Source organism: Scyliorhinus torazame, chromosome 18 (assembly GCF_047496885.1).
Source record: "Scyliorhinus torazame isolate Kashiwa2021f chromosome 18, sScyTor2.1, whole genome shotgun sequence".
In the NCBI taxonomy this organism is placed as follows: domain Eukaryota; kingdom Metazoa; phylum Chordata; class Chondrichthyes; order Carcharhiniformes; family Scyliorhinidae; genus Scyliorhinus; species Scyliorhinus torazame.
Genome location: NC_092724.1, coordinates 120,453,822 through 120,464,482, shown reverse-complemented (window position 1 = coordinate 120,464,482; position 10,661 = coordinate 120,453,822). Strand labels below are relative to the sequence as shown.

The window sequence follows — 10,661 nt, the reverse complement described above, 5'->3', positions numbered from 1 at the left end:
AGAGAGCGAGGTTTGTGTGTGTGAGAGAGCGAGTTTGTGAGTGTGAGAGAGCGAGGTTTGTGTGTGTGAGAGAGCGAGGTTTGTGTGTGTGAGAGAGCGAGGTTTGTGGTGTGTGAGAGAGCGAGGTTTGTGTGTGTGAGAGAGCGAGGTTTGTGTGTGAGAGGAGCGAGGTTTGTGTGTGTGAGTAGAGCGAGGTTTGTGTGTGTGAGGAGAGCGAGGTTGTGTGTGTGAGAGAGCGAGGTTTGTGTGTGTGAGAGAGCGAGGTTTGTGTGTGTGAGAGAGCGAGGTTTGTGTGTGTGAGAGAGCGAGGTTTGTGTGTGTGAGAGAGCGAGGTTTGTGTGTGTGAGAGAGCGAGGTTTGTGTGTGTGAGAGAGCGAGGTTTGTGTGTGTGAGAGAGCGAGGTTTGTGTGTGTGAGAGAGCGAGGTTTGTGTGTTGTGAGAGAGCGAGGTTTGTGTGTGTGAGAGAGCGAGGTTTGTGTGTGTGAGAGAGCGAGGTTTGTGTGTGTGAGAGAGCGAGGTTTGTGTGTGTGAGAGAGCGAGGTTTGTGTGTGTGTGAGAGCGAGGTTTGTGTGTGTGAGAGAGGAGTTTGTGTGTGTGAGAGAGCGAGGTTTGTGTGTGTGAGAGAGCGAGGTTTGTGTGTGTGAGAGAGCGAGGTTTGTGTGTGTGTGAGAGCGAGGTTTGTGTGTGTGGAGAGCGAGGTTTGTGTGTGTGAGAGAGCGAGGTTTGTGTGTGTGAGAGAGCGAGGTTTGTGTGTGTGAGAGAGCGAGGTTTGTGTGGTGAGAGAGCGAGGTTTGTGTGTGTGAGAGAGCGAGGTTTGGGTGTGTGAGAGAGCGAGGTTTGGGTGTGTGAGAGAGCGAGTTGTGTGAGCGTTGGGTGTGTGAGAGAGCGAGGTTTGGGTGTGTGAGAGAGCGAGGTTTGGGTGTGTGAGAGAGCGAGGTTTTGGGTGTGTGAGAGAGCGAGGTTTGGGTGTGTGAGAGAGCGAGGTTTGGTGTGTGAGAGAGCGAGGTTTGGGTGTGTGAGAGAGCGAGGTTTGGTGTGTGAGAGAGCGAGGTTTGGGTGTGTGAGAGAGCGAGGTTTGTGTGTGTGAGAGAGCGAGTTTGGGTGTGTGAGAGAGCGAGGTTTGGGTGTGTGAGAGAGCGAGGTTTGGGTGTGTGAGAGAGCGAGGTTTGGGTGTGTGAGAAGCGGGTTTGGGTGTGTGAGAGAGCGAGGTTTGGGTGTGTAGGTTTGGGTGTGTGAGAGAGCGAGGTTTGGGTGTGTGAGAGAGCGAGGTTTGGGTGTGTGAGAGAGCGAGGTTTGGGTGTGTGAGAGAGCGAGGTTTGGGTGTGTGAGAGAGCGAGGTTTGGGTGTGTGTGAGAGAGCGAGGTTTGTGTGTGTGTGAGAGAGCGAGGTTTGTGTGTGTGTGAGAGAGAGAGGTTTGTGTGTGTGTGAGAGAGAGAGGTTTGTGTGTGTGAGAGAGAGAGGTTTGTGTGTGTGGGAGAGAGAGGTTTGTGTGTGTGAGAGAGAGAGGTTTGTGTGTGTGAGAGAGAGAGGTTTGTGTGTGTGAGAGAGAGAGGTTTGTGTGTGTGAGAGAGAGAGGTTTGTGTGTGTGAGAGATAGAGGGCTGTGTGAGAGAGATAGGGCTGTGTGAGAGAGATAGGGCTGTGTGAGAGAGAGAGGGCTGTGTGAGAGAGAGAGGGCTGTGTGAGAGAGAGAGGGCTGTGTGAGAGAGAGAGGGCTGTGTGAGAGAGAGAGGGCTGTGTGAGAGAGAGAGGGCTGTGTGAGAGACAGGGGAGTGTGAGAGACAGGGGAGTGTGAGAGACAGGGGAGTGTGAGAGACAGGGGAGTGTGAGAGACAGGGGAGTGTGAGAGACAGGGGAGTGTGAGAGACAGGGGAGTGTGAGAGACAGGGGAGTGTGAGAGACAGGGGAGTGTGAGTGTGAGACAGGGGAGTGTGAGTGTGAGACAGGGGAGTGTGTGTGTGAGACAGGGGAGTGTGTGTGTGAGACAGGGGAGTGTGTGTGTGAGACAGGGGAGTGTGTGTGTGAGACAGGGGAGTGTGTGTGTGAGACAGGGGAGTGTGTGTGTGAGACAGGGGAGTGTGTGTGTGTGAGCCAGGGGTGTGTGTGTGTGAGACAGGTGTGTGTGTGTGTGTGAGACAGGTGTGTTTGTGTGTGAGACAGGTGTGTGTGTGTGAGACAGGTGTGTGTGTGTGAGACAGGTGTGTGTGTGTGTGTGACAGGTGTGTGTGTGTGTGACAGGTGTGTGTGTGTGTGAGAGGTGTGTGTGTGTGACAGGTGTGTGTTTGTGTGTGACAGGAGTGTGTGTGTGTGACAGGAGTGTGTGTGTGACAGGTGTGTGTGTGTGTGACAGGAGTGTGTGTGTGACAGGTGTGTGTGAGAGAGAGGTTTGTGTGTGTGACAGGTGTGTGAGAGACAGGTGTGTGAGAGACAGGTGTGTGAGAGACAGGTGTGTGAGAGACAGGTGTGTCATAGAGAGAGGTTTGTGTGTGTGAGAGACAGGTGTGTGTGAGAGGGAGGTGTGTGTGTGTGAGACAGGTGTGTCAGAGAGAGGTTTGTGTGTGTGAGACAGGTGTGTGTGAGAGAGGTGTGTGTGTGTGAGACGGGTGTGTGAGAGAGATGTGTGTGTGAGACAGGTGTGTGAGAGAGGTTTGTGTGTGAGACAGGTGTGTGAGAGAGGTTTGTGTGTGTGAGAGAGAGGTGTGTGTGTGTGTGAGACAGGTGTGTGTGTGTGAGAGACAGGTGTGTGTGTGTGTGAGACAGGTGTGTGTGTGTGTGAGACAGGTGTGTGTGTGTGTGTGAGAGAGGTGTGTGTGTGTGTGAGTGAGAGAGGTGTGTGAGTGAGAGACAGGTGTGAGTGAGAGACAGGTGTGTGTGAGAGAGATGTGTGTGAGAGAGAGATGTGTGTGAGAGAGAGATGTGTGTGAGAGAGAGATGTGTGTGAGAGAGAGATGTGTGTGAGAGAGAGATGTGTGTGAGAGAGACAGATGTGTGTGAGAGAGAGATGTGTGTGTGTGAGACAGGGGTGTGTGAGAGAGAGAGGTGTGTGTGTGAGACAGGTGTGTGTGAGAGAGAGAGGTTTGTGTGTGTGAGACAGGTGTGTGTGAGAGAGAGGTGTGTGTGTGAGACAGGTGTGTGAGAGAAAGAAGTTTGTGTGTGTGAGAGAGAGGTTTGTGTGTGTGAGACAGGTGTGTGAGAGAGAGGTGTGTGTGTGCGAGACAGGTGTGTGAGAGCAGGTGTGTGTGAGCGAGAGAGGTGTGAGCGAGAGAGGTGTGTGTGAGAGAGGTGCGTGTGAGAGAGGTGCGTGTGAGAGAGGTGTGTCAGAGAGAGAGGTTTGTGTGTGTGAGACAGGTGTGTGAGAGCAGGTGTGTGTGAGCGAGAGAGGTGTGTGTGAGAGTTGTGTGTGTGAGAGGTGTGTGTGAGAGAGGTGTGTGTGAGAGAGGTGTGTGTGAGAGAGGTGTGTGTGAGAGAGGTGCGTGTGAAAGAGGTGTGTCAGAGAGACAGAGGTTTGTGTGTGTGAGACAGGTGTGTGTGAGAGAAGTTTGTGTGTGAGAGACAGAGGTTGTGAGTGAGTGAGTGAGTGAGTGAGTGAGTGAGTGAGTGAGTGAGTGAGTGAGGTGAGTGAGTGAGTGAGGTGAGTGAGTGAGTGAGGTGAGTGAGGTGAGTGAGTGAGTGAGTGAGGTGTCTGGGGGTGATTCTCCGGAAACATTTATTCATTGATACTTAGTCATTTTTTTGGAACCTGGGCAGTTTCTCACTGGTTTACCCCAGATTTAGGGCTGGGTTCTCCTGCTCCACCTGCTACAAGAATGCCACAGGTGAGATGCAGACAATGGAGAAATCCCCGATCTCTAAATGCGCTTGTGGGTCCCAACACCCCCACCCATGGGCAATGTCACTCTGCACACACATAGGCAGTACCCCAACCTCCTCCCCCCCCCCCCCCCCCCCAAGTGAGGACTTACCACGATGGGGTCCCTGGGGGGGGGGGGCTCTTCAGGCCCCCCAAGCCCCCTTAAAGCATCCCCTCCCTTCCAGGACTCCCACCAATCACCCCCCCCCAACTTCCTGGAGGTCCTTACTTCCCTGCCCTGTACACCCTGCCTGTCAAACTTCCCCTCGACTCTCATTCCATGGGCATGGCCTGCCTCAGCCCCTGACCCTTGGCAGTACCTCCCTGCCACCTGGGTACCTTTTGTAAGGGCCACGAAGAATTCAGCACGAGTTTTAAGGATACAAAGTAATAACATTTATTTACTATAACATATGTACATAACAGTAGCAGTAACTTTCCTTGCTACATACTCCTTCCTCCTGGTTCCTGAACTGGCCAGCTTATTTATACTAGGAGTTTACTAGTGGTTTCTCCGCCCCCCTCATTGGGGAAGCTCATACTCCCATAGGATTGTGGGATAGTCATTAGTCCCCAGCCAATGGTAAGTAGGCAAGTTATAACATCCCTCCCCCCCCCCCCCCCCCCCCCCCCAAAGTCCAAGGAATCCACCGAAGACCCTGGCGAAGGAGGGCGTTGGACTCGTTTGGCCGCAGGCCGGACGCCATTTGCACGCGGCGCTGGATCAGGCGGCGTGTAACGAGACAGAGACTGGCGCTTCCGTGATGAACGGCGCGGTTGTACATCCACGGCCCGTGGACCCGAGGATTCCCCCTCTGATGCATCCTGTGTCTCCATCTCGGAGTCAGAGTCTGCTGCCTCCGTCATGTCAGCGTCTCTATCTCCATTCGGTCCCGTAACGACCTGCGCAGGTTTCGAGTGAGGCACCAGTGGAAGATTGTGAGGACTACCTTCCCTTGTCTCTGGTCTCTGCGGCTGTTAAAATGAGCTCCGGGGGCGGGGAATCTTTTGAGGGGATGATCTTCTGGACCGAACGTGGTCTACATGTTCTCGCTGGAGACGACCCTGGGCTTGCACTTGGTAAGATATAGGGCCCGTTTGGCGAAAGAGTACACCAGGAACCCATTGGGCACCACCAGCAAAATTCCGAACGAATACTGGGTCACCGGGCGCAAACTGCCGAATCGGACGATGCCGAGAAAATCCCTGTCCCTGCCGTTCTTGTGTGCGGCGTACTTTTGCGCCAATGTCCGGGAAAACCATACTAAGGCGGGTGCGAAGTCTCCGGCCCATTAGGAGTTCTGCGGGAGCTACCCCAGTCACTGCATGGGGGGGGTGGTCCTGTACGTAAACAAAAAGCGAGCCAGTCTCCTGTCCATTGATCCGGAAGACTGCTTCTTTAGGCCTCTTTTGAATGTCTGCACTGCGCGCTCTGCCAACCCATTTGAAGCCAGGTGGTAAGGGGCAGTGCGGATATGGCGGATGCCGTTCATCATTGTGAATCTAGCAAACTCCTCACTCGTGAATGGAGTGCTATTATCCGTGACCAGCACCTCGGGGAGGTCATGCGTACTAAACGATAAACGCATCTTTTCAATTGTTGCGCAGGACGTTGTCCCCTGCATCTTATGCACCTCTAGCCATTTGGACTGGGCGTCAATTAGTAGAAGGAACATGGATCCTTGAAAAGGGCCTGTGAAATCTGAGTGCAAGCGTGCCCAAGGCCGCCCTGGCCATTCCCAGTGATGTAGGGGCACGGCCGGCAGAAGCTTCTGATGCTCCTGGCAAATGGAGCAGTTTTGGGCCACCTTCTCAATGTCGGTGTCGAGGCCTGGCCACCAGACATAACTCCGGGCCAACATTTTCATTTTGGTCACGCCTGGATGCCCATTGTGCAAGTCTGATAGTATCAGCTCCTGGCCTTTTTCCGGGACAATCACACGCGTCCCCCACAAGAGGATGCCGTCTTCCACGCTGAATTCTGACAGCTTGGAGGAAAATGCCCGCAACTCGCCTGGGAGCTGTCTTTGCTGCCCACCATACAGGACTATGTGCCGAACCTTTGACAGGACTGGCTCCGTCTGGGTCCACTCACGGATCTGTGATGCCGTGACAGGCAAGATGTCCATAAAATTTAGGGTTGCAACCACCTCACCGGTCGTGGGGGTTGCAACCACCTCGCCGGTCGATAAAGGCAATCGGCTCAATGCATCGGCATTTGCTATCTGCGTACTTGGTTTGTGCTCCAGAGAATACTCATATGCAGCAAGCAACAAAGCCCAGCGCTGGATCCGTGCAGAAGCAATGGGCGGTATTGGCTTATCCTCTCTGAAAAGTCCCAGCAGGGGCTTATGATCAGTCACGATAGTGAAATGGCGACCGTACACGTACTGGTGGAAGCGTTTCACCGCAAAAAACACTGCCAGGCCCTCTTTCTCGATCTGCGCGTACTTTTTCTCCGCTGCAGTCAATGTGTGGGAGGCGAAAGCTATCGGTCGCTCGGCCCCGTTCTCCATCTTGTGGGACAGGACGGCCCCAATACCATACGGGGATGCATCACATGTGACGAGCAAAGGCTTTCCAGGATCATAGTGGGTTAGTAACCCAGACGACGATAATTGTTTCTTTACCCGCCGGAAAGCGGTTTCTTGCAGCTGACCCCAAACCCAGGTGTGATTTTTCTTTAGCAGAAGGTGCAAAGGGGCCAGCGTAGTTGCCAGATTGGGGAGGAACTTCCCGTAATAGTTTACGAGACCGAGAAAAGAACGAAGATGCGAAGTGTCAGTCGGGGCGGGGGCATGTTGAATTGCACGCACTTTCTCTGCGACGGGGGGGGGGGGGGGGGGGGGGGGGGGCAGACCTTCGCGGTCCACCCGATAACCTAGGTAGACTACTTCCTTTGCCTGAAATACGCACTTTGTGCGACGTAAACGGACTCCAGCCTCCGAAAGGCGTCTAAGGACAGCCTCCAGATTTTCCAAATGTTCTTGCTCCGACGTCCCTGTAATCAAAACGTCATCTAGGTAGACAGCCACATGTGGTAAACCTCTCAAAATGCCCTCCATAACACGTTGAAAAATTGCGCAGGCAGAGGATACTCCAAAGGGCAACCGCGTATATTCATACAGGCCCCGGTGTGTATTAATCATTACATATGGTCGGGAGGCAGGGTCCAGCTCCAACTGCAGGTAGGCGTAACTCATATCTAATTTTGTGAATGAGAGTCCACCTGCAGGTTTCGCGTAGAGATCCTCTATGCGAGGCATTGGATATCGGTCGAGTTGGGAAGCCGTATTCACTGTACGTTTATAGTCGCCACACAAGCGAACTGTGGCATCTGGCTTCATTACAGGTACAATTGGTGCTGCCCAGTCAGCAAAACGGACGGGCCTGATAATACCCAAACTCTCCAAACGAGTGAGCTCACCTTCTACCTTCTCGAGCAAGGTGCAAGGCACAGGGCGCGCCCGGAAATAGCGCGGCGTGGCTCCTGGTTCAACTTGGATACGGGCTACGGCCCCTTTTATTTTCCCCAAACCAGGCTGGAATATATCTGGGTATCGTCCTAGCACCTCAGTCAACCCTTCAGAAACTGTTTGGAGGATGTGCTGCCATTGCAACCGCAAATGGCACAACCAGTCCCGACCCAACAGGCTGGGCCCATGGCCGCGCACCACGATAAGTGGGAAACGCCCCTCCTGGCGTCCATAGACAACAGGGGTCATTGTAGTTCCTGCAATGTCCAGGGGTTCCCCCGTGTAGGTGGCCAACCTGGCCTGTGAGTCGGTTAATGTAAGGGTCTGTATACCCTGCTTGATGCAGTCGAATGTCCTCTGGGCGATCACGGAGACCGCTGCGCCAGTATCCAACTCCATCTCAAGCGGGTGGCCATTGACCCGTACTGTCACCTTAATGGGGGCCACACGGGGAGCTGCCACACAATGCAGCTGCAGGCAGTCGTCCTCCGTCTCCACGTCCTCAGGAGTAGTCGCCGCAGGTTCGTCCACATGGAAGGTATGGCCTCTGGGCTGGTCCCAGTTACGGCCCCTGGGCTGGTCCCAGTTTCGGTCGGAACGACGGCGCCTCTGGCGTCCCCAGGACTGCCGTCCGCAACGGGGTCGGCGCCTACAAGTCTGACACGGACATGGCTCCTCATCCATTGGCTCTGGAGAAGGCTCCCTTCGGGGAGGAATGTCCAATGGCCACTGGCGTCGATCCGGACGTTGCCTCGCCCAAGGTACCGCAGGAGTGCGGGGGTCGTTTTTGGACGGAAAGGGTTGCGCCCCAAGGCATGCACTTCCATTCCCTGTAGCTCCTGTACTCCTCGCTCTGCGCTCTCTCGGGACAAGACTATTTGAATGGCCTGTTGAAAAGTCAATGTTGGCTCCGCTAACAACTTTCTCTGGGTGGCTGCATTGTTAATACCACAAACCAAATGGTCGCGTAACATTTCTGACAAGGTCTCACCATAGTCACAGTACTCCGCAATCCTGCGTAGCCTGGATATAAAATCGGCAAGGGATTCTCCAGGGGTCCTCTCAGCGGAATTAAACCGGTAACGCTGGTCTATCGTGGACGGGGTTGGGCTAAAGTGTTGCCCCACTATATTCACAAGTTCATCAAACATTTTGGTGTCCGGCGCAGCTGGGTACGTAAGGCTCCTAATCACCCCAAACGTATGCGGCCCGCAGGCGGTGAGCAATATGACCACCTGCCGCTCGTTTTCGGTGATATTGTTTGCCCGGAAATAATAACGCATCCGTTGTGTGTACTGGTTCCAGCTTTCCAGCGCAGCATCAAAAACATCCAAACGTCCGTACAGAGGCATGGTATAATAGAAAACAACTTCCAACCTGTATCCAACAAAAATCCAGGGAGGTGGCTTCAGCAGTGTAGACAGCTATTCACTTTTACCTACGTCGCCAGTTTTGTGAGGGCCACGAAGAATCCAGCACGAGTTTTAAGGATACAAAGTAATAACATTTATTTACTATAACATATATACATAACAGTAGCAGTAACTTCCCTTGCTACATACTCCTTCCTCCAGGTTCCTGAACTGGCCAGCTTTATTTATACTAGAAGTTTACTAGTGGTTTCTCCGCCCCCCCCCCCCCCCAATGAGGGGGGGGGCCCTCATTGGGGAAGCTCATACTCCCACAGGATTGTGGGATAGTCATTAGTCCCCAGCCAATGGTAAGTAGGCAGGTTATAACAGTACCATTGTACTGCCACCCTGGCACCCAGGCAGTGCTCCTGCCAGTTTGGCAGTGCCACCTGAGCACCTTGGCAGTGCCTGAGTGGCAGTGCCAAGGTGCCCACTTTCCAGGGGGAGGGCCAGGGGTCACCCTGCATTTACCCTGACTACCCAGGGGTCTGCTGTTGCCCGGGAGACCCTCCAGGTGGCGACCCGCCTGGTGCACGTCTGTCTGGACCGGCTCTGAACGGCGCCCGGCTCTGAACGGCGCCCGGCTCGAGCCTCCCTGGGGAAGCTCCAACGCAATAAGAATGTTTCTCAGGGACTCCGACAGGTGCTTCTTCGGAAGTCAGGAGGGTCTGGTGGCTTGAAATGTTTAGCAAACCCAGTTCTGGTAGTCTGTAGAGCGGAGTGAAATTGACACAGACGTAGTGAGTTAGAAATTGACTATCAGACAAATGACCTATTTCCTAATCCAATGTTTGGCTATTATTTTTTTTGGCGGGGGGGACACTGAAAATGACCCACACCTTCCCGCTGCTCTCTTTACCTGTCCGACTCCAGCGACCTCCCGCTCCAGCTGCAGCTTTTCCAGAAATCCTGCCGGGAAACTCGCCAACCGTGTCTCCAGGCGCCAGAGCAGCTTCTCGGAGCAAAGTTCCTGAACATCGTTGCAAAGACGGGTGATCAAAATGAAACTCAACACGGCGGGGTGGGGGGGTGGGGAGAGAGAGAAGAGTGCGCGTCCTTGCTGACCAAACTTCGAAGTTGTGCTTTGTCAGCCAGACGGGAGAGTGCCGAGTCCAGGCCGGTTTCAAACCGTTCCGGTAAAATGAGGGTTTGGCTGCCAGGATCTGTTCGGGACGGAGATGTTCCAAGATAATCTCGACGCAAGCTCCAAAATAAAAGTAACGCTTGATGCTCTTTCGCAACTTTTATAAATACTCGGACAGCTTTGCTCTTTGCCCGAAAATGACGCGGAGAAAAGAAAACCAAATCAGCCAGAGTCCACTGCGGACAATAGCAGAAAGTCCCACTGGAGCAATCGGGCTGCACCGTGCGCCGCACATCACAGTCTAATAGCACGAGAACTCCCTCATCTCGAAACATGCAGCACAAAAGGAGGCGTCAGCTATTTAAAAGTGGGGGTTGTCAGTTTGAAAATCACCACCAGTCAGCTCTCCTTCTCAAAGGGTAAAGCAGTCTATGGTCATCTGGGACTGGTGTCTTATTAGTAAACAAGCACGACCAAAATAGGAGGAGGTAAACTCGCAGGCGGAACACAATTAGCGCTGTTGCGCCACAGCGTTAGTGACCTGGATTCAATGCTGACCCTGGGTAACTGGAGTTTACACCTTCTCTGTGTGGGTGCCCCAAAGATATGCAATAGTGTCCAAAAATGTGGTGGGGTGGGTGGGGCCTAGATAGGTCAATGCAGATTCGATATGCTGAATGGGAAAAGGATTCTAATTCAAGGAAAAATAAGACTCCCAATTGCCTTTCCTCATTTTTAACCATGTTCCCCGAATCACTTCCTGACCTCTCTGACCCACACACTGCAGCTCTGTGGGGTGAAGCAACAGGATTTCAACTGTTCATACACTGACTTCCCCCA

General features: G+C 53.5%; 1 protein-coding gene across 2 annotated transcripts in view; it reads right to left on the bottom strand.

The window, feature by feature from the left end:
• acsf2 (acyl-CoA synthetase family member 2) overlaps positions 1–10,346 on the bottom strand; it is a 273,790-nt gene extending 263,444 nt beyond the window's left edge. For both annotated transcript variants that reach the window (XM_072483256.1, XM_072483258.1), the window contains exon 1: positions 9,597–10,346. In XM_072483256.1, coding sequence (XP_072339357.1) covers positions 9,597–9,715 — 119 coding nt within the window. In that variant the 5' untranslated portion in view covers positions 9,716–10,346. The remainder of the gene's footprint in view (positions 1–9,596) is intronic.
• Between the last annotated feature and the right edge of the window lie 315 nt (positions 10,347–10,661).